This window comes from Aotus nancymaae, unplaced genomic scaffold (genome assembly GCF_030222135.1).
Source record: "Aotus nancymaae isolate 86718 unplaced genomic scaffold, 86718_ANA_hifiasm-v0.15.2.pri h1tg000036l, whole genome shotgun sequence".
In the NCBI taxonomy this organism is placed as follows: Eukaryota; Metazoa; Chordata; class Mammalia; order Primates; family Aotidae; genus Aotus; species Aotus nancymaae.
Window position 1 is genome coordinate 52,590,470 of NW_026988450.1, and position 26,737 is coordinate 52,617,206.

A 26,737-nucleotide genomic window follows, 5' to 3' on the forward strand; every position below is an offset into this window, starting at 1 on the left:
GGATCTCTATTCTTTTTTGATCTACCCGTTTATTGTTATAATTGTCCTCTTAGAATTGCCCGTGCTGCATCACATATATTTTGTTTGGTGTGTGTTGTTTCCATTTTTATTTGTCTCAAGGTGTTTTTTTAACTTTCATTTTAATTTCTTCTTTGACCAACTAGTCATTCAGGAGCATATTGTTTAATTTCCATGTGTTTGTATAGTTTTCAAAATTTCTCTTATTATTGATTTCTAGTTTTATTTCATTGTGGTCAGAGAAGATACTTGATATAATTTCATTTAAAAAATGTATAAAGACGTTTTGTGGCCTAACTTATGGTTCGCCCTTGAGAATGATCCATGTGCTGAGGGGAAGAATGTGTATTCTGCAGCCATTGGATGAGATGTTCTTTAAATACCTATTAATTCCATTTTGTCTGTAGTGCAGATTAAGTCTGATGTTTCTTTGTTGATTTTCTGTCTGGATGATCTGTCCAATGCTGAAAGTGGGGTTTTGAAGTCTCCAGCTATCATTGTATTTACGTCTATCTCTCTCTTTAGCTCTAATAATATTTGCTTTCAATATCTGGGTGCTTCACTGTTTTTGTGTATATAGATTTATAATTATTATATACATTTGTTGAATTGATTCCTTTATCATTATATAATGACCTTCTTTGTCTCTTTTTACAATTTTTTTCTTGAAATCTATTTTGTCTGATATAAGTATAGCTACTTCTACTCTTTTTTGGTTTCCTTTTGCATGGAGTATCTTTTTCCGTTGCTTTATTTTCAGTCTGTGTGTTTGTTTATAGGTGAAGTGTGTTACTTTCAGGCAACAGATCTTTTTTTTCTTTTAATACATTCAACTACTCAATGTGTCTTTTTTTTTCTTTGAGATGGAGTCTCACTTTGTCACCCAGACTGGAGTGCAGGGGTGTGATCTCAGCTCACTGCAACCTCTGCTTCCTGGATTCAAGCGATTCTCCTGCCTCAGCCTCCTGAGTAATTGGGGTTCTAGGCATGTGCCACAATGCCCAGCTAATTAAAAAAATTTTTTTTTATTTTTATTTTTAGTAGAGACAGGGTTTTGCAGTGTTGGCCAGGCTAGTCTCAAACTCCTGACCTCAAGTAATCCTCCTGCCTCAGCCTCCAGAAGTTCTGGGATTACAGGCATGAGCCACTGTGCCTGGCCCCATGTGTCTTTTGACTGGAGAGTTTAGTCAATTTACATTCAATATGAATAAGGTTTTACCCCTGCCATTTTTTTTTTATGGTTGCTTTGTGGTTCTCTCTTCCTTTTTTCCTTCCTTCCTGTCATCTTTGTAGTGAAGGTCAGTTTCTCTTGTGGTGTGCTTTAATTGCTTGTATTTTATTTTTTGTGTGTCTGTTGTATGTTTTTTGATTTAAGGTTGCCATGAAGTTTACAAATAACATCTTGGAATCCATTATTTCAAACAGATGACAACTTAACACTGACTGCATAAACAAATAAGCAAGAAAGCAAACTAATAAAAATACTACACAACCTTTATTCCCCTTCTTTTTAACTTTATGTTGTTTCTGTTTATATCTTGCTATAGTGTCTATGTTTTGAAAAGTTTTTGTAGTTACTATTTTCCATGCAGTCATTGTTTAGTCTTTCTATTCAAGATATCAGTAGTTTATACACCACAATCACAGTGTCATAATATTTTTTGTTTTTCTGTGCATTTACTATTACTAGTGAGTTTTGTACTTTCAGATGATTTCCTATTGCTCATTAACATTCTTCTCTGGGATGGAAGATCTTCCTTTAGCATTTCTTGTTGGCAGGTCTGATGTTAATGAAATCCCTCAGCTTTTGTTTGTCTGGGAAAGTCTTTATTCCTTTATGTTCGAAGGATATTTTTACTGGATGTACCATTGTAGGATGAAAGATTTTTTCTTTCAACACTTTGAATAGTCATGCTACTTTCTCTTGGCCTGTAAGGTTTCCACTAAGAAGTCTGCTGCCAGACATATTGAAGCTTCATTCTATCTTGTGTCTTTCTTTTCTCTTGCTGCTTTTGGGATTCTTTCTTTATCTTTTACCTTTGGGAGTTTGATTATTAAATGCCTTGAGGTAGCCTTTTTTGGGTTAAATCTGCTTGATGCTCTATAACTTGCTTGTGCTCAAATATTGATATCTTTCTTTAGGTTTGGGAAGTTCTCTGTTATCCCTTTGAACAAACTTTCTACCCTTATCCCCGTCTATACCTTTAAGGCCAATAACTCTTAGATTTGCCATTTTGAGACTATTTTCTAGATCTTGTAGGTGTACTTGTTTCTTATTCTTTTTTTTTTTTCTCTTCTGACCACGTATTTTCAAATAGCTTGTCTTCAAGGTCACTAATTATTTCTTCTGCTTTATCAATTCTGCCATGAAGAGACTCATGCATTCTTCAGTATGTCAGTTGCATTTTTCAAGACTAGAATTTCTGCTTGATTCTTTTAAATTATTTTAATCTCTTTGTTAAATTTATCTGATAGGATTCTGAATTTCTTCTCCATGGTATCTTGAATTTTATTGAGCTTCCTCAAAACAGCTATTTTGAATTCCTCTGTCTTGAAGGACACATATTTCTGTCTCTCTGGGATTGGTCCCTAGTGCCTTATTTGGTTTGTTTGGTGTGGTCATGTTTTCCTGGATGGTCTTGATGCACATAGATGTTCTTTGGTTTCTGGGCATCAAAGAGTAAAGTATTGTAGTCTTCCCAGTCTGGGGTTGTTTGTACCCATCCTTCTTGGTAAAGCTTTCCAGGTATTTGAAGGGACTTGGGTATTGTGATCTATGTCTTTGATCAATGTAGCTGTATCTTCACAAGGGCCCATGCCAATCCCAGTAATGTTGCAGACTCATAGAGGTACTGCCTTGGATAAGGTCTTGGGTAAAATCTGGAAGAATTCACTGGATTACTAGGCAGAGACTCTGTTCTCTTTCCTTATTTTCTCCCAAACAAATGGAGTCTCTCCCTCTCTCTCTTTGGGGCCGCCTGGGGTTGGGGAAGAGTGACACAAATACCCCTGTGGCCACCATGAATGAGACTGTGCTGGGTCAGACCTGAAGTCATGCCAGTCTTGTGCCTCACTGAAGGTTCACAGCAACCACTGCCTGAGTACCACCTGTGTTCACTCAGGGATCAAGGGCTTTACAATCAGCAGATGCTGAAGCCAGCCAGGCTTTTGACCTTTTATTCAGAATGGCGAGTTGCCTTCCCTTCCCAGACAGGCTCAGAAATGGTCTGCAGAGCCAGAGTTTGCAGTCAGAAGCCTTAGGAATCTACCTGATACTCTATTCTACTGCGCCTGAGCTGGCACCCAAGATGTAAGACAAAGTTCTTCCCACTCTTCTCTCTTTTTTCCACAAGCAGTGAAGTCTTTTCCTATGGCCACCACAACTGGGAATGTGTTGAAGATAGCACATCTATGAGTCTCACCCAAGGCCCATGTCAAGTACTGCCAGGGCATTCCTGCTGATTATTCAGAGCCCTAAAGCTTTTTAGTCAGCAGGCGATAAATCCTGCTAGGACTGGGCATTTTCCTTTAAGGCAGTGGGTTCCTTTCTGGCCTAGATTATGTCTATAAATGTTGTCTGGGAGCTAGGGTCCTCACAGCTCTGGCTGGTACCATATTCTCCTGTGGCTGAGATGGTATCCAAGTTGCCAGACAAAGTCCTTTTTACTCTTCCAAGTGAGGGATGGAGTCTCAGACTGTGAGCTGTGCTACCTGGGGTTGCGGGGTGGTTGTGGTGCAAGCACTCCATTTGCCACCTCAGCTGGTGTCTCACTGGGTTGCATGCTCCCCATATCCACTGGCTTTGAGCCCAGCACAGAATCAGGAATTTCCCAGGAATTGTGGTCCTGTGACCTAGACTACCTTTCAGGTTTATTTAGGACCCCAGACCCCTTTAGTTCATGGTGATGGGGCTTGCCTTTGTCTGAACTCAGGTTCATAGTACTGGGATGGGCAAGTCCCTTCTGGATAGGGCTGGTCTAAATGCTCCCTCCGTGAGGGGTGGCTGAGTTCTGCCTGGTGTTGCTTTCCATTGTGACAGGTCATCACTGAGTTTCAATGGAAAGTCTCACACTCTCCCTTCCATAAGATCACAGATTCTCTTCCTGTACCCTGTGGCTGCTGCTGATAGATGAAGGAGAGATGGCATTGAGAATTTAAGACTGTCTTTTCTACCCTCTTCAGTGCCTCTTCAGTGCCTCTTTTTCATGTGTAAAGTTAAAACGAGGTACTGTGATTGCTTATTTGATTGTTGGTTCTTATGGCAGTGATTCTTTTGTGTGGAGGTGTTTCTGTGAGGAGGATGATTAGTGGAGGCTTCTCTTCCACCATCTTATACTTCCTCTTTTGGTGGTGCTATATATCTTTGGGTTTTCATGATTATTCTTACCTTCTGTTGATGTCTGTGCATATAAGAAGTAGGGATTTATTCTAGTGTGTTTAGATTGTCTTTGTCTGGAAAACATCTTCACCAGTCAGCCCATGTGGTGATTCTGGGCAAGCTGTTTGGCATGGTTGCTAGGTGGGCTTGTTACTGGAATTCTTGGGCAGACTGAACTGGTAACATTGTCAGCAGGTTATGTGTCCCTTGCCCCTGGGTTCGTTAGGTTGGGCTTTGATCCTGGAACCTCTGTGTGGACCAATTAATTTGGTCTGTAGGCTTTGTCCTCAAACCTGTTTCTATGGGAACTGGCCTTAAGCTTGGGTCTACAGAGGCTGACCTGGCATTGAAGTTGGCCTTGAGCTTGTGTCAGGAGGGGCTGGCTAGGTGTTGGGATAGGGTTGGTGCACAGGTGCATTGTGATAGACCTTGAGTCCATGGGACCTGCCTGGTGCTTGGTTGGTCCTGGAGCCCAAGCCTTTTAGGGTGGAACTGGTTCTTGTGTCTGCAAGAGTGAATTTGGAGACTCTTTCCATGTGGTTTGGCTTGGCACTGGGTTCTGCTGTCACAGTATTGGTCTGTGGGTCTGCTGGAGTGTGGCTTTGTGGGGCCTGGCCTGGAGGTGGGGCCTCAGGGACCAGCATGGCATTGAGTATGCCTAGATTTTGTTTTTGCATGTTCTGACCTCTTGCCTTAAACCAGGATGCTAACCTGTCGCTGTTTTGGGCCAATGCTTGCAGTAGTATGGGCCTCTGTTGTACTGGGCTGGTCTGAAACCTGAAGGAATCCTGGAGACTAGGGCTGCAGGGGCCAGTTTTGTGTTGAATGGGCCTGGACATTGTATCTGCAGGTGCCATCCTGGAGGCTGGGTCTTTTTGTGCTGGCTTGATGACTAGGGCTTTAGACACTTGTCCTGTGCTAAGACATGCCTTGTAATGTGGGGCCATGCCCTGTAATGTGGGGCCATGTGAGCCAATATAATAATGGGAGTATTCAGGAGCCCAGGACTGCTGGGGCTGGTAGTATGCCTGGAGGTTGCATGTAGACCTTGTCCACTGGGCAGGCCTGGAACCTAGAGCTGTGGGATCTCACCTGATGCCAGGGTGGGCTTGGAGGCTTGGGCTGCAGGGGCTGGTTTGGTGCTAGGTGGGCCTGGAGCCTATATCTACAGAGGCTGGTCTGGAAGCTGTTTCTGAGGGTGCTAGCCTGATGATTCAGCTTCAGGGGCTGGCCTGTTGCTGGGGTGTGCCTGGTTCTTGGGATCATGGGGGCCAGCCTGGCACTGAGGATATTGTAGAAACCTGGGGTTATCCTGGAGATTGGGCAGGCCCAAAGACCAAGTCTGGTGGTGAGGTGTGGAGCCTGGGGATGTGGCATTTGTTCAGGCCCTGGAGTGGGCCTGGAGGTTCAGTCTGTATGTATAATCCTGATGTCTGTGACTGTGGGGGTCTGCATAGTACTGCATTTTATTGGTGAAACAGTAAACAATTGCCTGGTATTAGAGATCAAGGCAGAGTTCAGTGCTCTGTTCTATCTTTTCCCCTAGCAATGAGTATCTCTCTTCATGCTATGCTGTCTGAGGTTGGGGAAGGATGAACAGGAAATGTAAAACTAACCTTACCCTGTTCAGTGTGCCTTTTACTGTTTTTGCTACACACGGTTGCTATAATCTCCCACCTGGTTTCCTCAGGTTTCATGAAGGTGTTTTCGCATGTGGAAAGTTGTTCAAATTGATGTTTCTGTTGAGGGACAAATGTTGAAAAGTCCTATTCCCTTAACTTGTTTATGTCAGTCTCCACTGATTTTTTTTAATAAAACCAGCATTTGGTTTCATTGATTTCTGTTCTAATTGCTTTTATTTATTTTCTGCTTTCTTTGGGTTTAACTTTCTATTTTCTTAAGTTTTTGAGACACATTTTATTTTTAATATAAGCATTTATTTCTTTGTCTAGGTCTCTTTTTCCATATGGTACTTCCAAGGCGTATCATGCTCTTTCTGTTTCAAGAAGTTCCTTTAAGTTCCTTTCAGTGAAGGTCTACTGCCAATGAATTTCTTCAATATGTATTCATCTAAAAAAATTTTTATTTTTAAAATTTTATTTATTTTTATAATTTTTATTTTCTGAAGCTTAGTTTTACTGTGTATGAGATACTGGGTTGACTTTTTTTTCTCTCTCTCTTTCAGTACTTTACAGATATCACTCCAAAGCTTTCCAGCTTGCATGGTTTCTCAAGCGTAATCTTCTGTAATTCTTACCATTGGGTCTCACTACACAATGTGTATTTTCTTTGGCCACTTTCAAAGTTTTTTCTTTATCTTTGGTTTTTAGCAGTTTCACTATGAAGGCAAACTAGGGGCATATGCTTATATTCGGTATTTGATTTGACATTTGTACTTCAAGGGATTCTCTGAGGTTCTTGTATTTAATTTGGTGTCTTTCATTAGTTTTGGAAAATTGTTGGTCATTATCCCTTCAAATATTTCCTCCATTTCCATTCTTTTTCTGTGAACGATTATACATATAGTAGGTTGGGTTAACTCTTGGGGGATGCACTTTTGTTTTATATTCCCCACTTATTTTTATTCTTTTTATTTAGTTTGGACAATTTTTATTGACTAATTTTTAAGGTTATTTATATTTTCCTCAGCTCTTTCAAGTCTACTCAAGAGCCCCCCAAATGAAGGAATTCTTCATTTTTAATAGCATGTTTTTTATTCCAGAATTTTCTTCCATTTAACTAGAGCATCTATCTAGTGTTTTTTTTTTCTCTCTTTGCATTCTTCAGATCACTCTCATTGAGACTGTGTCTCAATGATTTGAAGTTCATAGGTCTTGGCTTCACAGTGTAAGTCGAATTAGCTTTCTATATTTCTGAAGTTAAATGGTAGAAAAATAATATTGTAAATATTTTAGTGCATATGATTGAAAATATACAGCAATTGGTAGATAGAAATTTAGAATTATAATTTCAAGAAATATTTCCATAAACATGTATTATATTGATTGGTTATTTAATACGTGTATTAGAAGGTGGAAGCCAGGCATGGTGGCTCATGCCTGTAATCCCAGCACTTGGGAGGCTGAAGCAGGCGAATCCCTTGAGGTCAGGAGTTCGAGACCAGCCTGGCCAATATGGCGAAACTCTGTCTCTATTAAAAATATAAAAATTAGCCTGCACAGTGGTGTGTACCTGTAGTCCCAGCTGTTCGGGAGGCTAAGGTAGGAGAATCGCTTGAACTCGAGAGGCAGACAATGCAGTAGGCCAAGATTGCACCGCTGCTGCACTTCAGCCTGGGCAGCAGAGGAGTGAGACTTCGTCTCAAGGAAAAAAAAAAAAAAAAAAAAAAAACGGAACTTGAAACTAGTTGCAATGCTTTTACAAATAATGTGCCATGAAAGGTGTTATTGTATCATCAGAAAATTAAAATTTCATTCTTTGTATTCTTATCTTGTATACTTTTTGCTTATAAAACTGTGTCTATAAATTGTGACAATTTTTTCTTTAGAGACCATTAGTAAACCAATATTTTTCTTGTCTGTTTTCTCTGCAGAAAACTGCATCAGCAGTTTGAAATGTATAAGGAGCAGGTAAAGAAGATGGGAGAAGAATCACAGCAACAGCAAGAACAGAAGGGTGATGCCCCAACCTGTGGTATCTGCCACAAAACAAAATTTGCTGATGGATGTGGCCATAACTGTTCATATTGCCAAACAAAGTTCTGTGCTCGTTGTGGAGGCCGAGTGTCATTACGCTCAAACAAGGTACAGAAATGAAAATTACAGTTCTCTTCTACTTAAGCTTATTGTGAATAAAGATGACTGAAATTGATATTCAGAATAACCAAAGAATAAAACTGTACTATCTTCATTTTAGATAAAATTGTGGTTTTAAATTTTGTCACGGCATTAAAAAGGTCTTATTGTTTCATGCCAGTTAGCTTATGATTTTGTTTTGAATCACAGCATCTTAAACTTTCAAAGATGAAGATAATTTTGAAATCTACTGGCCTCACTCCTTTATTTTATAGATGCAGAAAATTCAGATCAGAAAAACTAAAGTTTGTTCTTTTTTTTTTTGAGATGGAGTTTCGCTCTTGTTACCCAGGCTGGAGTGCAATGGCGCGATCTCGGCTCACTGCAACCTCTGCCTCCCGGGTTCAGGCAATTCTCCTGCCTCAGCCTCCTGAGTAGCTGGGATTACAGGCACGCACCACCGTGCCCAGCTAATTTTTTGTATTTTTAGTAGAGACGGGGTTTCACCATGTTGACCAGGATGGTCTCGATCTCTTGACCTCGTGATCCACCTGCCTCGGAAGTTTGTTCTTAAAACCACACAACTGATTAATATGAAAGTTTTGATACAGCTTTCTCCATACTTAACATACTTCTACATACTTTGTAGATCTCTTTTTTGGCTCCTTTACTTTTCTTTTGCAAGAGGCCCTTTCCAGCTTTACATTTCTGTTTCATAATTGTACAGCTGTATTCCTCTGCTTCACAATTGAAGCTACTTCCTTTGTTCTTGTTTTAACTTATTTAATGTAATAAAATAAACATTAGATTACCGAATTTAAAGAAGAAATGTTAATGATTTATTTCGTGCTTACACTAGATTTTTATAGTTTATCTATTCACGTTACAGAGTATATTAATTTAACCCAAAGAATGCTTTGTTGTAATTAGCAAAAACAATATATAAAAATGTTTGTGACCAGGCGTGGTGGCTTACACCTGTAATCTTAGCACTTTGGGAGGCCGAGGCAGGCAGATCACTTTAACCCAGGAATTCTAGCCCAGCCTGGGCAACATGGTGAAACCCTGCCTCTATTAAAAAAAGCCACAAAAATTAGCCAGGCATGGTGGTGAGCCCTTATAGTCCTAGCTTCTCAGGAGGGAGAGGTGGGAGGATGACCTTAGCCAGAGAGGTCAAGGCTGCAGTGAGCCATAATTGTGCTACTGCACTCACTCTGAGTGACAGAGAGAAACTGTCTCAAAAAAAAAAAAAAAAAAAAAAAAAGTGTGGACCCATCTTGATGGCTCACTCCTGTAATCCTATCACTTTGGGAGGCCAAGGAGGGTGTATCATGAGGTCAGGAGTTTGAGACCAGCCTGGCCAATATGGTGAAACCCTGTCTCTACTAAAAAATACAAAAATTAGCCAGCATGGTAGCATGTGCCAGTAGTCCTAGCTACTCAGGAGGCTGAAGCAGGAGAATCTCTTGGACCCAGGAGGCAGAGGTTGCAGTGAGCTGAGATCGTGCCACTGTACTCCAGCCTGTGCGGCAGAGTGAGACTGTCTCAAACAAAAAGTTCGTGTCAGTAAATTCTTTAGAATTTGCATTTATCTACTTTCTTCACTGTTGGTAAGAATGTAAATTAGTAGAGCAACTATGGAGAAGAGTATGGAGATTCCTCAAAAAAAAAAAACCTGAAAAACTAAAAATAGAACCACCATATTATCTAGCAATTCCATTACAGATATAGTACCCAAAAGAAAGGAACTGAACATACTGAAGAGATACCTGTACTCCCCTGTTTATTGCAGCATATTAATAATAGCCAAGATACGGAATCACCCTAAGCGACCATCAACAGATGAACCGATTTAAAAATGTTGTGTATATACACAATGGAATATTATTCAGCCCTAAAAAAGAATAAAATTCTGTCATTTGCAGCCACATGGATGGAAATGGAGATCATTATGTTAAGTGAAATAAGCCAGGCCTGGGAAGACAAATACCACATGTTTTCACTCATATGTGGGAGCAAAAAAAAAAAGAAAAAAAAATGATCTCATGCAGGTAGTAAATAGAATGGTAATTACTGGAGGCTGGGAGGGTAGGAGGAAAAGGGAATAAAGGGGTTGGTTAATGGGTACAAAAATACAGATAGAAAAAGCAAGTTCAGTGCTCAGTTACAACAGGGAGACTATGGTTAACAATAATTCACTGTGTATTTCAAAAGAGCTAGGAGAAAAGATTTGGAATGTTCCCAACACAAAGAAATTGTCAATGTTTGCTGTGACAGATATCTCAATTATCCAGATTTAATCATTACACATTGTATGACTATTAGGATTATCACATATACCACATTAATATGTACAACTATTAAATATTATGTATCCATAATTTTTTTAAATTTAAAAATACTGAAAGATAAAAACTATCAATCAAGAATTCCACAAGGAGCAAAAATATCTTTTTAAAAAATGAACACAAAATTTTTAGCATGAAAAAATTGAAAGCATTCATCACCAGCAGACTTGCCCTTAAAGAAATACTGAAGGAAATACTTAAGACAGACAAAATATGATACCAAATATAATTATAGATCTACAAAAAGAAACAAATAATGCCAGAAATAACTATGAGAATATAGATCTTTTCATAAATTATTTAATATTTGAAATTCTTTGAAGATAAATGTTTTATACAAAAAGAGTAATAATGTATTGTGGGGTTTATAAAATGAATAAAAGTAAAATATGACACCAGAAACATAGAATCCAAAGAGGAGAAATAGAAGTACATTATTGTAAGTTTCCTATCAGTTGAAAGTTCACAACAATAATTTAAATATGTATTCTACAAATCTTGAATAACTTAATAAAATAACAAAACAGTTATGGCTATTGAGCCAACAAAGGAGAAAATATGAATCATAAAATACTTGAGTAATCTCAGTAAAGGCAAAAAAGAAAAAACAAAGAACAGATAAGACAAAATCAAAAAGCAAGATGATGTAATCAAATAAAGCCATATCAATAATCACAGTAAATGCAAATTTTCTAAACATGCAATTAAAAGGAAGAGATTATCAGGTTGGATATACAGCAAGATCCAACTACATGCTGGCTATAAGAAAAGTACTTCAAATATAAGACACAAATAAATTTTAAGTAAAAGAATAGAAGAAGATATATTATGTTAATGCCTAATCCAATAGAACAGGAATCATATATACATACATATTTGAATATATATATATATCTACATATTTGAATATTTATATGTATTCAAATATACATTTGAATATATAAAAATAAATTATATATATTTATTATATATATAATACATATATATGTATTATATATACACATATACACAGAGATAGTGAGAGGGAAAGAGAGAGAGAGAGCACTTGGTCTATATATTTATTATACCAAGTGAATTTCAGAGCCACAAATATTACCAAAAATAAAGAATATCACTTAATAATGATAAAAGCATCTGTTAAATTAGAAGATATAACAGTGTTAATGTTTATGTTCCTAAAAACAGAGCCTAAAAATACGTAAAACTAAAATTAATAGAACTGCAAGGAGAAATAGACAAATCCACATATTGTTATATATTTCAAAATCCCTCTGTTAACAATTTAAAAATCCTTTCATCTGTTGATGGTCACTTAGGGTGATTCCATATCTTGGCTATTGTGAACATGCTGCAATAAACAGGGAAGTATAGGTATCTCTTCAACATGTTTATTTCCTTTCTTTTGGATACGTAACTGGTAGAGAAATTGCTGGATCATATGGTGGTTCTACTTTTTTTTTTTTTTTTTGAGGAATCTCCATAGTGGCTCTACTAATTTACATTCCTACCAAGAGTGTACGAGTGTTCACGTTTCTTTGCATCCTTGTCAACATTTGTTTTTTTCTTTTTCATAATTGTGAAAATTGTGATTTTGATTAGAGTGAGATGATATCACATTGTGGCTTTAATATGCATGTGTCTGATGATTAGTAATGTTGATCATTTTTTATATACTTGTTGAATATTTGTTGTTTGTCTTCTTTTGAGAAATATCTATTTAGGTCTTTTGTCCGTTTTTACATTGTATTATTTTTATTTTGCTATTGAGTTGTCTGAGTTTTTGTATATTCCAGTTATTAATCCCTTATTGGACAGATAATTTGTAAATATTTTCTTACATTCTGTGGTCTATCTCTTCACTCCGTTGATTGTTTCCTTTGCTGGGCATGATCTTTTAGCTTGATGTAATTTCATTTGTCAATTTTTGCTTTTGTTGCCTGTTTTTGAGGTCTTATTCAAGAAATATTTGCCCAGACCAATGCTTATTTTTTTTTATAGTAGTAGTGACACAGTTTTAGGTCTTAGATTAAAGTCTTTATTTTGATTTGATTTTTATATACAGTCACAGTGTTCTAGTTTCATTTTGCATATGGATATTTAATTTTCTCAGTACCATTTATTAAAGAGACAGTCCTTTACCCAGAGGATATACTTGAAGCCTTTGTTAAAAATGACTTAGCTGTAGCTGCATTGATGTATTTCTGAATTCTCTGTTCTTTCCCCTGGGTCTATGTATCTTTTTATACTAGTACCATGCTGTTTTGGTTACTTTAGCTTTATAGTATATTTTGAGGTCAGGTGATGTGATGCCTTCAGCTATTTTTTTTTTTTGTCTCGTGGCTAAGACTTGCTTTGGCTATCTAGCATCTTTTTGGTTCCATGAGAATTTTAGATTTTTTTTTTCTGTTTTGTGAAGAATGTCATTTGGTTTTTGTTTTGTTTGTTTGAGACAAAATCTCAGTTTGTCACCCAGGCTGGAGTGTATTGGAGCAGTCATGGCTCACTTCAGCCTCAATCCCCTGAGCACAAATGATCCTCTTGCATGAGCCTTTTGAGTAGCTGGAACTATAGTGTGCACCACCATACCTGGCTAATTTTTTTATTTTTATTTTTTGTAGAGATGAAGTCTCACTATATTTTCCAGGCTGGTCTTACACTTCCATCATTTTAGTTTTTTTTTTTTTTATTATTTTAAGATGAAGTCTCACTCTTTTGCCCAGGCTGGAGTGCAGCGGCAAAATCTCGGCTCACTGCAACATCCATCTTGCAGGTTCATGCAATTCTCCTGCCTCAGCCTTCTGAGTAGCATGGATTACAGGCACACACCACCATACCTGGCTAATTTTTGTATTCATAGTAGAGGCAGCGTTTTGCCATATTGGCTAGGCTGGTCTCGAACTCCTGACCTCAAGTGATCCACCTGTTTAGACTCCCAAAATGCTGGAACTACAGATGTGAGCCACCACACCGGGCTTGTCATTGGTATTTTTTTTTTTTTTTTAATTTGTTCCTTCTTTTCTTTTTTCTTTTTTATTATACTTCAGGTTCTGGGTACATGTACAGAACATGCAGGATTGTTGCATAGGTACATACATGGCAATGTGGTTTGCTGCCTCCATCTCCCTGTCACCTATATCTGGCATTTCTCCCCATGTTATCCCTCCCCAACATCCCCCCTCCCCTGCTGTCCTTCCCCTATTCCCCCACAACAGACCCCAGTGTGTGATGCTCCCCTCCCTGTGTCCATGTGTTCTCATTGTTCAACACCCACCTATGAGTGAGAACATGCGGTGTTTGATTTTCTGTTCTTGTGTCAGTTTGCTGAGAATGATGGTTTCCAGATTCATCCATGTCCCTACAAAGGACATGAACTCATTGTTTTGTATGGCTGCATAGTATTCTATAGTGTATATGTGCCACATTTTCCTTGTCCAGTCTGTCATTGATGGGCCTTTGGGTTGGTTCCAGGTCTTTGCTATTGTAAACAGTGCCGCAATGAACATACGTGTGCATGTGTCTTTATAGTGGAACGATTTATAATCCTTTGGATTGCTGGGTCAAATGGAATTTCTATTTCTAGATCCTTGAGGAATCGCCACACTGTCTTCCACAATGGTTGAACTAATTTGCACTCCCACCAACAGTGTAAAAGTGTTCCTATTTCTCCACATCCTCTCTAGCATCTGTTGTCTCCAGATTTTTTGATGATGGCTATTCTAACTGGCATGAGATGGTATCTCAATGTGGCTTTGGTTTGCATTTCTCTAATGACCAGTGATAATGAGCATTTTTTTCATATGTTTGTTGGCCCTATATATGTCTTCTTTTGAAAAGTGTCTCTTCATATCCTTCACCCACTTTTGAATGGGTTTTTTTTTTCCTTGTAAATCTGTTTTAGTTCTTTGTGAATTCTGGATATTAGCCCTTTGTCAGATGGGTAGATTGCAAAAATTGTTTCCCATTCTGTTGGTTGCCGGTTCACTCTAATGATTGTTTCTTCTGCTGTACAGAAACTCTGGATCCCATTTGTCCGTTAATTAGATCCCATTTGCTTATTTTGACTCATTGGCATTTTAATAGATATTGCATTGAATCTGTAGATCACTTTTGGTAGTTTTGACATTTTAACAGTGGTAATTCTTTCAATCCATGAAAATAGGATACTTTTCCTTTTATTTTTGGTATTCAATTTATTTCATCAGTGTCTTATAGTTTTCATTGTAGAGATCTTTCTTTTCTTTATTTCAGTTTATTCCTAGGCATTTTATTTTATTTTTTGTAGCCTTTGTAAATAGGATTGCTTTCTTGATTTCGTTTTCAGATTGCTGCTGCCATACAGAAATGCTACAGATTTTTGTATATTGATTTTGTATTCTGTAACTTTGCTGAATTTGTTTAAGAGTTTTTGGTGTCATCTTTAGGGTTTTAACATAAGATTGTATTATCTGTGTAAAAATCTAATCTTCTTCCTTTCCAATATGGATGCTCTTAATTTATTTCTGTTGCTTAATTGCTTTTGCTAGAATTTCCAGTACTATATTGAATAAAAGTGGTGAAAGTGGGTATCCTAGACTTGTTCCAGATCTTAGAGGAAAGACTTTTAATTCTTTTTCCCTTCCATATGGTGCTAGCTGTAAGTTTGTCATTTATGACCTTTATTATTTTTGGGCATGTTTCTTTTATATCTAGTATGTTTAGATTTAAAAATCATTGTTACATGCATTTTTAGAATGTTAATATGGCTATATGGTTTTGGTCTTTATTTCTATTATTGTGGTGTGTCATATTTCTATTATTGTGATGTGTCACATTTATTGAATTGTGAATTTTGAATCATCTTTGCATTCATGGGATGATAATGGTGAATGATCTGTATAATGTGTTGTTCAATTCAGTTTGTTAGAAGTTTTTTGAGGATTTTTGCATCTATGTTCATCAGAGATACTGGCCTGTAGTTGTCATTGTTGTTTTTGTGTCTTTGCCTGTTTTCATTCTCAGGCTAATACTAGCCTCATAGAATGAGTTTGGAGGTAGTCTCTCTTCTTCAATTTGTTGGCAGAATTTGAGTAGAATTGGTATTAATTCTTCTTTTAAATATTTGATAGAATTCAACAGTGACTCCTTCAGGTCTTGGGCTTTTCTTTGATGAGAGGCTTTTGATTATGGCTTCAATCTTTTTACTCATACTGGTCTGTTTAAGTTTTCCATTTAATCATGATCCAATCTTGGTAGGTTGTATGCATCTAGAAATGTATCCATTTCTTCTGTATTTTTCAATTTTTTGGCATATATTTGTTCATAGTAGTCTCTAATGATACTTTATATTTTCATGGTATTATTTTAATGTCTTTTTTTATCTTTGATTTCTTTTATTTTGGTCTCTTCTTAGTTGTGTAGTGAGAGGTTTGTTAATTTTGTTTATGTTTTCAAAAAGCCAACTTTTCAATCCCAGCACTTTGGGAGGCCGAGGCGGGTGGATCACGAGGTCAAGAGATCGAGACCATCTTGGTCAACATGGTGAAACCCCGTCTCTACTAATACAAAAAATGAGCTGGGCATGGTGGCGCGTGCCTGTAATCCCAGCTACTCAGGAGGCTGAGGCAGGAGAATTGCCTGAACCCAGGAGGCGGAGGTTGCGGTGAGCCGAAATCGCGCCATTGCACTCCAGCCTGGGTAACAAGAGCGAAACTCCGTCTCAAAAAAAAAAAAAAAAAGCCAACTTTTCCTTTCATTTTTCTTTTGTATTTTTTGTCTCAATTTTAATAATTTCTGTTTTTTTCTTTATTAAATTTTTTCTATTAATATTGGGTTTGATTTGTTCTTGCTTTTTTAGTTCTTTAACATGCATTTTTAGGTTATTTGAAGTGTTTCTAATTTTTTGAGGTAGCCATTTATTCCTGTAAACTTCCCTCTGCTTTACTGTACCCCATTAGTTTTGGTAATTTTGTATTTCCATTTATATTTGTTCCAAGAAAATTTTTAAATTTTCTTCTTAATTTCTTCATTGACCTATTGGTCATTCACAAGCAGGTTGTTTAATATCCATGTATATGTACAGTTTTTAACATTCCTCTTGTTACTGATTTTGAATTTGTTCCTTATGGTCAGAAAAGATACCTGATATGATTTTTACTTTTTAAAAATCATTGCTTTTTTTGTTTTCTGTTCTAAGATGTGATCTGTTCCAGAGAATATTCTATGTGCTAATGAAAAGAATGTGTAGTTTGTCACAGTTGGATGAAATATTTTGTAAATGTCAGTTATGTCCATTTGGTCTAGAGTTTAGTTTAATTCTGATTTTTTTGTTGTTGATTTTTTGTCTGCATGCTCTGTTTATTACTAAGAGTGGGTCTTGATGTTCCCTAACATTATTGTACTACAATCTATCTCTTTCTTTAGATGCAGTAATATTCGACCTATATATTTGGGTTCTGTGACATTAGTTGCATATAGATTTACAGTTTTTATACCTCTTGAGTTGACCCCTTTATCATTAAATGGTGCCCTTTTTACAGGTTTTTACTTGAAATCTCATCGCTTCTGCTGATCTGTTTTGGTTTCTACTTACATGGAATATCTTTTCCATGTATGTATGTCTTTAAATGTCAAGTGAGTTTCCCATAGGCAGCATATAGTTGGATCCTTAAAAAAAAATTCATTTCACTCCTCTGTCTTTTAAGTGGAGGATTTAGGCAATTTACATTTGATAGTATTATTGATCAGTAACCACTTACTACTACCATTTTAAAATTTGTTTTCTGGTTGTTTTGTAAGTTCTTTCTTCCTTTCTTTTCTGCTGTCTTCTTTTGTGGGTAAGTGATTTTTTTTCCTGGTCTTATATTTTAATTCCTTGCTTTTTATTTTTAGTGAACCTATTATAGTATTTCTTTGTGGTTTCTATTAGCTTACAAAATATGTCTTATAATTATAGAAAGTTATTTTAAACTGATGACAGCTCCCTTTGATGTCAAAAAAGGAATCAATCAAGCAAAGTGAAAACTATACTTTAGCTTCATTTCCCCATTTAGTTTTTGTCATCTCAAGTTTTATCTTTTAAATATGCCTTTCTCTCAACAGATTGTTATAGTTATTATTTTTGGTAGACTTTTGGTCTTCATACTAAAGATACTGCATGCCTCAATTATAGTTTTAATGTGGTCTGAATTTGTCTGTGTAGTTACTTATACCAGTGAATTTTATACCTTCACAGGATTTTTTGCATGATTGTTTCTTTTTAAAAAAAAAAAATTGATCAACTTCCTTTTGCATTTCTTGTAAAATAGGTCTGGTGGTAATGAATTCCCTCAGGGTTTGTTTGTTTGAAAACCTTTCTCCTTCATGTCTGAAGGATTGCTGTGTTGAGTAGAGTTCTCTACTGCAAGTTTTTTCCACCAGCACTTTGAATATATCGCCTCACTTCCTCTTGGCCTATACAGTTTCTGCTGCTATGTCTGCTGTGAGATGTATTGGAGTTTCTTTATATGTTATTTGTTTCTTTTCTCTTGCAGCTTTTAAGATCCTTTCTTTGTTCTTAATGTTTGACAGTTTGATTATTATATATCTTGGAGTAGTCTTATTTGAGTTGAATCTGCTTGGTATTCTTTAACCTTCTTGTACCTGGATATCTATCTTTCTCTAGGTTTGGAAAGTTATCTTATTATTTTTTCAAATACAGTTTTTACCCAATCTCTTTGTCAGCCTCCTCTATACGGCCAATAACTCATATATTTGTCCCTTTTAGCCTATTTTTCTAGAACGTGTAAGTATGCTTCATGTCTTTCATTTTTCTTTTTTATCCTATGTGCATTTTCAAATAGTCTGTCTTTGAGTTACTGATTCTTTCTTCTGCTTGATCAATTCCATACTGAGACATTCTAATGCATTTTTAATTAACCATTGATGTTTACAGCTCCAGGATTTGTTTGGTTGTGTGTTTCATGAGTCAAGTTTCCATGTTGCCGTTTTTTTCTGAGAAATATCTGAATTCCTTCTCTGTGATTTCTTGAAGTTTATTGAGCATCCCCAAAATAGCTACTTTGAATTCCTTGCTTGAGAAGTTACATATCTCTATCACTCCAGGGTTGATTACTGGGACCTTATTTAGTATATTTGGTGAGGTCATATTTTCCTGAATGTTCTTGATGCTTGTGTATGTTTTTTGATGTCTAGGCATTGACAAATTAAGCATTTATTCCAGTCTTTGTAGTCTGACCTTGTTTGTTGATCTTGCAGAGGATCTTCCAAGAATTCGAAGAATACAGAGTATTTACTTAACGCCTGTGGTAACTGTAGCCATTTCAGCACTAGATGACACTCTAAGCCCATGTATGCTGCAACTCCTAGCTATCCAGCCCTGATGGACGGGGAAGATAAGGTTCTCAGGCAAAGTCCTTAGGTCTCTTCTATTCCTTTTCCCCAAGTGAAAGGGGTCTCTCTCAGTTGGGGGATAGGTGACTTGGCACTCCTATGACCTTAGCAAGTGGTACCATGCTCGATTATATTAGAATCCCATGGCGTCTCAGATCATCACAGTACAGGGGCTTGCCCAAGGCCCCTGACCACTATTGCCTGTCTGCCACTGATATTTACTTCAGGCTAAGGCCACTGTAGTTAACAGGTGGTTAAGCCTTCCGGGACTTGGGTTTGTACTGCCAGGGCGACATATTTCCTTTTGGCCTAGAGTGCGTCTAGAAGGGCCATGCAGAAACAATGGCCAATTGGGAGCTTTGGGATCCTGCCTGGTGGTTTATTTTACTGTAGCTGAGCTGGTACCTAGTTGTAAGGAAAAGTTTCCTCTGTTTCCTCCAAGAGAAAGGAATTTCTGCACTGTATTGCTTAAAGTTGGGGAGGAGTGATGCAGGCATTCTCTAATGGATACCACCAGTGGTTTCATGCTGGGTTGCACTTGGAGTATACAGCCTTTGAGAGCAGTGCAGTAGCAGGGTTCACCCAAGGAGTGCAATTGCTATGGTCTGGATGCCACTGAAATTTATTCGCAGTTCAAGGCCACTTTTGTTAGCCTGAGGTGAAGTGGGCCGGGATTTGGATTCTTCCTGCTGGGATGGCAGATTCTCCTCTGCTCCAGGGCTCATTCTAAATGCTCCCTTTATGGGCACTTGTGGAATTCTGCCTGGTGTTAGTGTTCCACTCTAAGTATATATTCTTTCTTCTGGCTGTGCTCTCTAGGATTAAGTGAGGAGTGGTGTAGACAGTGCTGTTCTTTTCATCCTCTTCAATGCATCTGTTCTTGTTATTATGGTAAAACTAGGTATTGTGATCTCTCACATGATGTTTTAGTTTTCATGAAGGTGCTTTCTTGTGTAGATAGTTGTTCAAGTTGATGTTCCTGCCAGGGACATGATCACAGAAGATTCTATTTTACCATCTTGCTCCACCTTCCCTAAATCAATATTTCTTTCAAATAGAATACTTCTTTCAATATTTTAAAGATACTGCTTTTCTGCCTCCTCCCTTTCACTGTTTCCATTGAGAAATATATCATTCTTGTCCTTGGTTTTCTGTGCATAATGTATCCTTTTCCACTTGCTGCTTAAGTATTTTTTAACACTAGTTATGTGCAATTAAATTATGGTTTTTTGGTGGATTTTTCTTCATGTCTGTTTCATTTGAGGTTTGTTGAGTTGTTTGGGTCTTTATAGTTTTCAAAGGGCCTGGAGGAGTTTTGGCCATGATTTTTCAAATATTTTTACTGTTTTCTCCTTTCTCTAGACAGCTTCAAGAACTCCTATTCCCTATATATTAGGCAGCTTGAAATTGTCCTACAGCTGATTATATTCTTTCCTTTAATCTTAATTTTATTTTTTTCTCTATGTTTTATTTTGTATTCTTTATATTATTATACATTCAAGTTTACTGGTTTTTTCTTCTGCAATGTCAAATCTGCTCTTTATAGAATTCAGTGTATTTTTTAATAATTCCAGATATTGTAGTTTTTATGACTAGAATTTCAATTTGAGACTTAACAAGATATTCTATGCTCTATGTAACTTTTAAAACATATAGAATACAATTATAATTACTGTTTTGATATCCTGTTTTGCTAATTCTAACCCACCTTGAGTCTGGGTTAGTTTTGATTGATTACTCTCATTATGGTACGTGGGTTTTTTTTTTTGGCACTTCTTTCATGTGTGGTATCTTAGGTTGGTTGACAGGTGTTGTATATTTTACTTTGTTGGATGTTGGCTATTTTTGTGTTTCTATAACTGTTCTTGAGCTTTCAGATATAGTTAATTTGTTAGGTGTATTTGGAGCAATGCTCAGTTTAGCACTAATTATTCTCCTTTATGGAGGAAAGACTGCGTCTTTAACCAGTATCCCATATCCCATGAATTATGAGTTTTTCCAGTCTTGCTGGTAGGAACAGCTATTATTCTTTTTAATCCCTTTAGATTTTCTTCTTTTTTACCTTATTCCCTTGAGTATTTTTCTCACATGCATGTTCAGCAATCGTTACTGAGCTGAAGACCTGAAGAAACCCACTGGAGTTCTCTTGAGTTCTGTCTCTGTGCAGATTTCTATATCAACTCTAAGTCTCTTTATATGTTGAGGGTTAGCCTGATGAGGATGGTTTATGGAAGAAGGATGGAGCCAGAGGCAATACTACCCACTTGTCTCATATTTTCCTTAAATCTAAGGATTTGTAAAGATAATAAAATATAATCTAGATTTTCGCTCAAGAAAGACATCCCTGGATTCATTTCATTAGCTTTTCTACATTTTTATTTAAGCAAGAAGACTTGTCATGTATAAATTTTGTCTATATTCTAAATAAAAAGACAATTTTTTTTCACATTTGATTATCATGCTTAGTTGCCTTATGTAGAAGGCTTTTGTTCTCAATAGATACTAAATATATTTCTTTGATTTATCATAGCCCAAAAGGATTAATCTTAGTGAAAGTTGGTCTTGCTAAGCTTATGAAATAGAATAATGAGAACACAAATATGACATAGCTTACAATTTAATTATAAAACTATTATAAAATTTAGTAATCTTTTAAGAGAATACAATAACATAACCTTTAGTTTTAATTTTGAGGCTCTTTCATGTGGAGCCATCCTTAACATTTAATTAATTCTCTTGAGGTACATTTAGGATATAGAGAATAAATGAAAGGCAGGACATATGGAAGTACCAACACAATAAAATTTTATGAAATATTGGCTCTGTTTATTTCCTTTTAAGAAATCCTTTTAATAAATAAAAGCCATATATTTAGTCAAGTGAAAAAGTAATGACTTTATAAAGAAACAATTATTTTGTAATCATTGGATGGTGATATTAGAAAGACATTAAAGTAGTTTACAATGAGGATTGTTTTAAGCATCAAAGTGTGGCAACTTTAACTTTTTTTTTTTTTCTTTTTGGTAAGAAAAATAGATTACCACCTGCTTAATCACTAATTTTGAAAATAATAAATAACGTATATTTTCCATAATTGTACTGTTTAACTTAAAATGTAACCTGAATTTTTCACTTTATAAATTGATTTGAAGCATAATGACATGTTTATAATGGTTATAAAGGAAAGCGATTAAAAAATTTTAATTTTATTTTTAGAATGTGATTCTTAAGCAAGTTCTTTGAAATATATTGGTGTAAGTGGCAATTTGGGGGTTGTTTCTCTTCAGCAATCTCTGGGTGAGTTCACGAGTTCTTTATATTCTAAAGTATATTACAGTAGTCTTGAAAGTAAGATAGTATATCACTAATGTGGAAGGAATGCTTTTTGGGAATAAGTGGCGTCAGTAACTTCAAGGGCAAAGATTTTAGTGCGTATTCTTAAAACTGATCTACCTGAGAACACTTTCTATTTTGTGAATCTTTCTTTTTCAACTCACTTTTACAATTGTTCTATTTTTCAGAAGAAAGGTACATTTCTCACCCTTACCTATTCTGAATCTATTTTTATATAGTACATTGGCTTATGGTGTAGAAGTCTCTGAAGCACCACACAAAGTGACAATTCCAGAATACATTGTCCTTGGGGAGAGTTCAGAAGCAAAGCAATGAGAGGGTTTGTAAGAAATATAGAAGGGGGCAACACCTTATTTGATTCAGCCAACAGACTTTTGGGGAGATTCTATTGCCTCATCTATTGTTTTTAGAATTATAATTTGGATGTGAGATTGCCATTTGTGAATCACTATAATAGTTATTTTAATTTAAAAATTAAGTTGGACTCTTTTTGATAGAAAGCCAGATTTGATGGTTTGACACTGTGGAGTGGTTTGCCAAATGAGTTGTATAGTAGACATTTTCCATATATATTCCACGTATAAGCTAAATATGCAGTTCCAAGATCTGATGAAAATATATCAGGCAGGCGAGGTGGCTCAAGCCTGTAATCACAGCACTTTCAGAGGCCAAGTCGGGGCGGATCGCTTGAGCAGGAGTTTGAGATCAGCCTGGGCAACATGGTGAAACCTCATCTCTGCCAAAAATACAAAAAATTAGCCAGGCATGGTGATGAGTGCCTGTGGTCCCAGCTACTTGGGAGGCTGAGGTGGGAGGACCTCTTGAGCCTGGGAGGTGGAGGTTGGAGTAAGCCAAGATCTGCCACTGCACTCCAGCCTTGACAACAAAGCCAGACCCTATCTGAAATATATATACATATATATGTATATATATATATTTCTCTTTTAAAATGTACATGTACAATACACAATATATCTGAAGATGCGTCCTAACCATTTAAACTTTATTTTATTTTAATTTTCAATTTTTGTTTTGTAGAGATGTGGTCTTGCTTTGTCATGCAGGTTAGAGTACAGTAGCACAATCACAGCTCACTGGAGCCTTGAACTCATGGGCTCAAGGGATCCTCCTGCTTGAGCCTCCTGAGTAGCTGGGACTACAGATGCACACCACCTCACCCACTTAATTTTTAATTTTTTTTTGTAGAGATAGGGTCTTACCACCTTGCCCAGGATAGTCTCGAACCCCTGGGTTCAAACAATCCTCTTGCCTTGGCCTCCCAAAGTGCTGGGATTACAGGCATGAGCCACCATGCCTGGGTCAAAACTTAAATGTTAATTTAAAAATGTGTGAGAAGTATATGGTTTTAGAGATTTATTTTAGATTAGAGAAAAAATATTTGTAGATCTCTGGATATATGGCAAAGGCAAGTATACTTGGTTATTGGTATATCTACATTTGAAAGCTGCTTCTAGTATCCACCTATTGCTAATCTCTTGGTGTCAAGGATACTGCTTAGCACATGATGTGCTCATCAGTAGTTAAGCTTCTTATCAGTAGATGAGGTGAGTGCCAAGTTAAATAGATTTCCTTTGGTATATATAAGGAAGATTAATAATAGCATCTATAATGAATTCTAATCATAATAGGAGACTATACAACAGTTTAAGATATGAAAAATTCATGATATCACCAAACCTGCAGGATAGTAAAACAGACCGTAGATACAGGAGCACAAAGAAAATGGAATGCAGGCAAGACATGTAAGATGGGTTAGGCATTGGTCATTAATTTCTTTATCCCTTTAAAATGGAATACCCAGTTAAAACCTCATCCAGTTTCTTTTCAAGGATTCCTAACATAAAACTTTAATTTCAATCGTAAGCAAAAAGTAAATGAACAATGAAAGAATTTTTTTGAAGTTAAAATAAAAGTGTAGTAATAATACTTATTTTAAGTTAAAATCCATTAAATAGGACATTGGATTTTTTTCTTTTTTTTTTTTGATGGAGTATCACTCTGTTGCTCAGGCTGGAGTGCAGCCAAGATTTTGGCTCATTGCAACTTCCACCTCCTGGGTTCAAGCGATTCTTCTGCCTCAGCCTCCTGAGTAGTTGGGATTACAGCTGCGCGCCACCATGCTCAGCTAATTTTTTTATTTTTAGTACAAACGAGGTTTCGCCACATTGGCAGCTGGTCTCAAACTTCTAACCTCAGGTGATCTGCCCACCTCAGCCTCCCAAAGTGCTGGGTTTACAGGCATGAGCCACCACTCCTGGCCAAATGTCTCCTGTTTCTAAGTCTTTTGCAATAAGTATATTAGAATACTGCTGAATCTCACTTAGTCCAAACAGACTTTCTACGTATTTCCTATTGCTAGAAGAAGCCCCAGTTTTCAGCTTTTTAATTGGCCCAACTATCCACTTTGTCATCTAAACCAGAAAGGTAGGGATCATTTCAAATTTCTTTCCTTTGCCAAATTTTTTTGATTTTTTCATTTCCTCTCTATCTATGAAAACTACTGATGCTGTCTTTTTTAGGTTATCTTCTGTCACCTAGACTAAGGCCAATCTTCTAATTGATCTCTCTGCTTCAGTTTTGGCCTGTGAATCACATCCTTCACACATCTCCTTTATGATGCTTTCTTTGGGTGTCTCATGTGAATTAACCACTCATATTTTTGTTCCACACTGGATTCTTTAGATCTTCAGTCTAGTACTCTTAAAAATTTATTATTACTGGCCGGGTGCGGTGGCTCACGCCTGTAATCCCAGCACTTTGGGAGGCCGAGGCGGGTGGATCACGAGGTCAAGAGATCGAGACCATCCTGGTCAACATGGTGAAACCCCGTCTCTACTAAAAATACAAAAAATTAGCTGGGCATGGTGGCGCGTGCCTGTAATCCCAGCTACTCGGGAGGCTGAGGCAGGAGAATTCCTGAACCCAGGAGGCGGAGGTTGCGGTGAGCCGAGATCCCGCCATTGCACTCCAGCCTGGGTAACAAGAGCAAAACTCCGTCTCAAAAAAAAAAAAAAAAAAAAAAAAAATTTATTATTACTAATTGATTAGATCTGTTTAATTCATCTCAACTACTGTAGGTTTCTATGTTTTTGGCACATAGTAAGTCAGTGAATTAATGGAGGAAAGAAGTCTAGTGTACTTACCATGGGCATGTTACTCTGGGATAAGTATTTCATTTTATTCCAGCTCTTTGTTGTAGCTCGGCACTGTGATAATGTTTTCTGGAAGATGGCCATCCAAACTTGTGGATGAATTAAAAAGATAAACTATACAAACAGAATTTAATTGTTGTTATTCTAGGAAAAAAGTAGATAATCCCTGAGAGAGAATATTGTAGTGGTGTGAAAGAGAGATATTTTTGGATTGATTAGAGAAGGTAGTCAAGAAGAGAGAGGCAAGTGATGGTGGTTTCACTACACAGAATATAGAGCACTGGTATAGATGGAGGGATCTATAGTAAGAGAAAGATTGAATACTACTATCTAGAGAAGGATTCTGAGGGGAAACTAGCATTAGTTTCCTAGGAGACCGGGGAGCTAATCATGGAAAGTTATACACAGAATAGTTATTGACAGATGATTTTGCCATATATAATCTGAAATGGTGCCATGACAATCAAGAGGAAATATCAGAGGGGGAAAATAATGATAGAATCAACGATATAAGTGATAATGAGAAGGTAGATTTGGGAGTAATACTTAAAGTAAATTGATCTTGTAGGGTAGGGTTACTGGTTATTAGAAGTGGTAAGATAGTAAGGATTGCCATAAGGATGGTTGATTATTAGGAAAAAGTAGTTAGTATAAAATTATTTTAGAAAATAAAATAGGATAAAATGTTAATAACTATTTAAAAGAAATTTTAACATGTGATTATATTCTTAAATTTTTAATGAATATTTCTGGGCATACTTCAAGTTACCATTGGAATTCCCAGGTCTAGTAATTATAACCTAAATAATTAACTGATCATTGAAATTTTAGAGAAAAGAGATATAAAATCAACAAAGACACCGACATTATATAGAGGCAGCACTATCAAATGGCCATAGTGCAAGATCTGAAGTGAATCAAGATGCTATTTTTATTTTTAATTTAATTTTATTTTAAGTTTCAGGATACATGTACAGGATGTGCAGGTTTGTTACATAGGTAAATGTGTGCCATAGTGGTTTGCTGCACCTATCAGCCCATCACCTAGGTATTAAGCCCAGCATGCATTAGCTATTTTTCCTGATGTGTTACATCCCTACCCCTTCCCCTGCCCCCAACCAACAGACCTCAGTGCGTGTTCCCCTCCCTATGTCCATGTGTTCTCATTGTTCAGTTCCGAAAGATATGGGATTTTAAGATGGAACTGAGGGACTGAGTGATTTTCTTTCTTCTGAGTCACAAATGTTGTACTATCACCCATATTTCAAAGAAAAAGTGATATTTCAAAACATATGATTTTGGTTTTTAATTCTTGTAAGTTCTTTTAATATATCAGCCATTATT

At 36.7% G+C, this 26,737-nt stretch overlaps 1 protein-coding gene across 33 annotated transcripts in view; it reads left to right on the top strand.

The window, feature by feature from the left end:
- The window catches only part of RIMS2 (regulating synaptic membrane exocytosis 2), a 698,117-nt gene that overhangs the window by 151,477 nt on the left and 519,903 nt on the right, over positions 1-26,737 (top strand). For all 33 annotated transcript variants that reach the window (XM_064384488.1, XM_064384526.1, XM_064384505.1 and 30 more), the window contains one exon: positions 7,950-8,160. In XM_064384488.1, the coding sequence (XP_064240558.1) occupies positions 7,950-8,160 (211 nt within the window). The remainder of the gene's footprint in view (positions 1-7,949; positions 8,161-26,737) is intronic.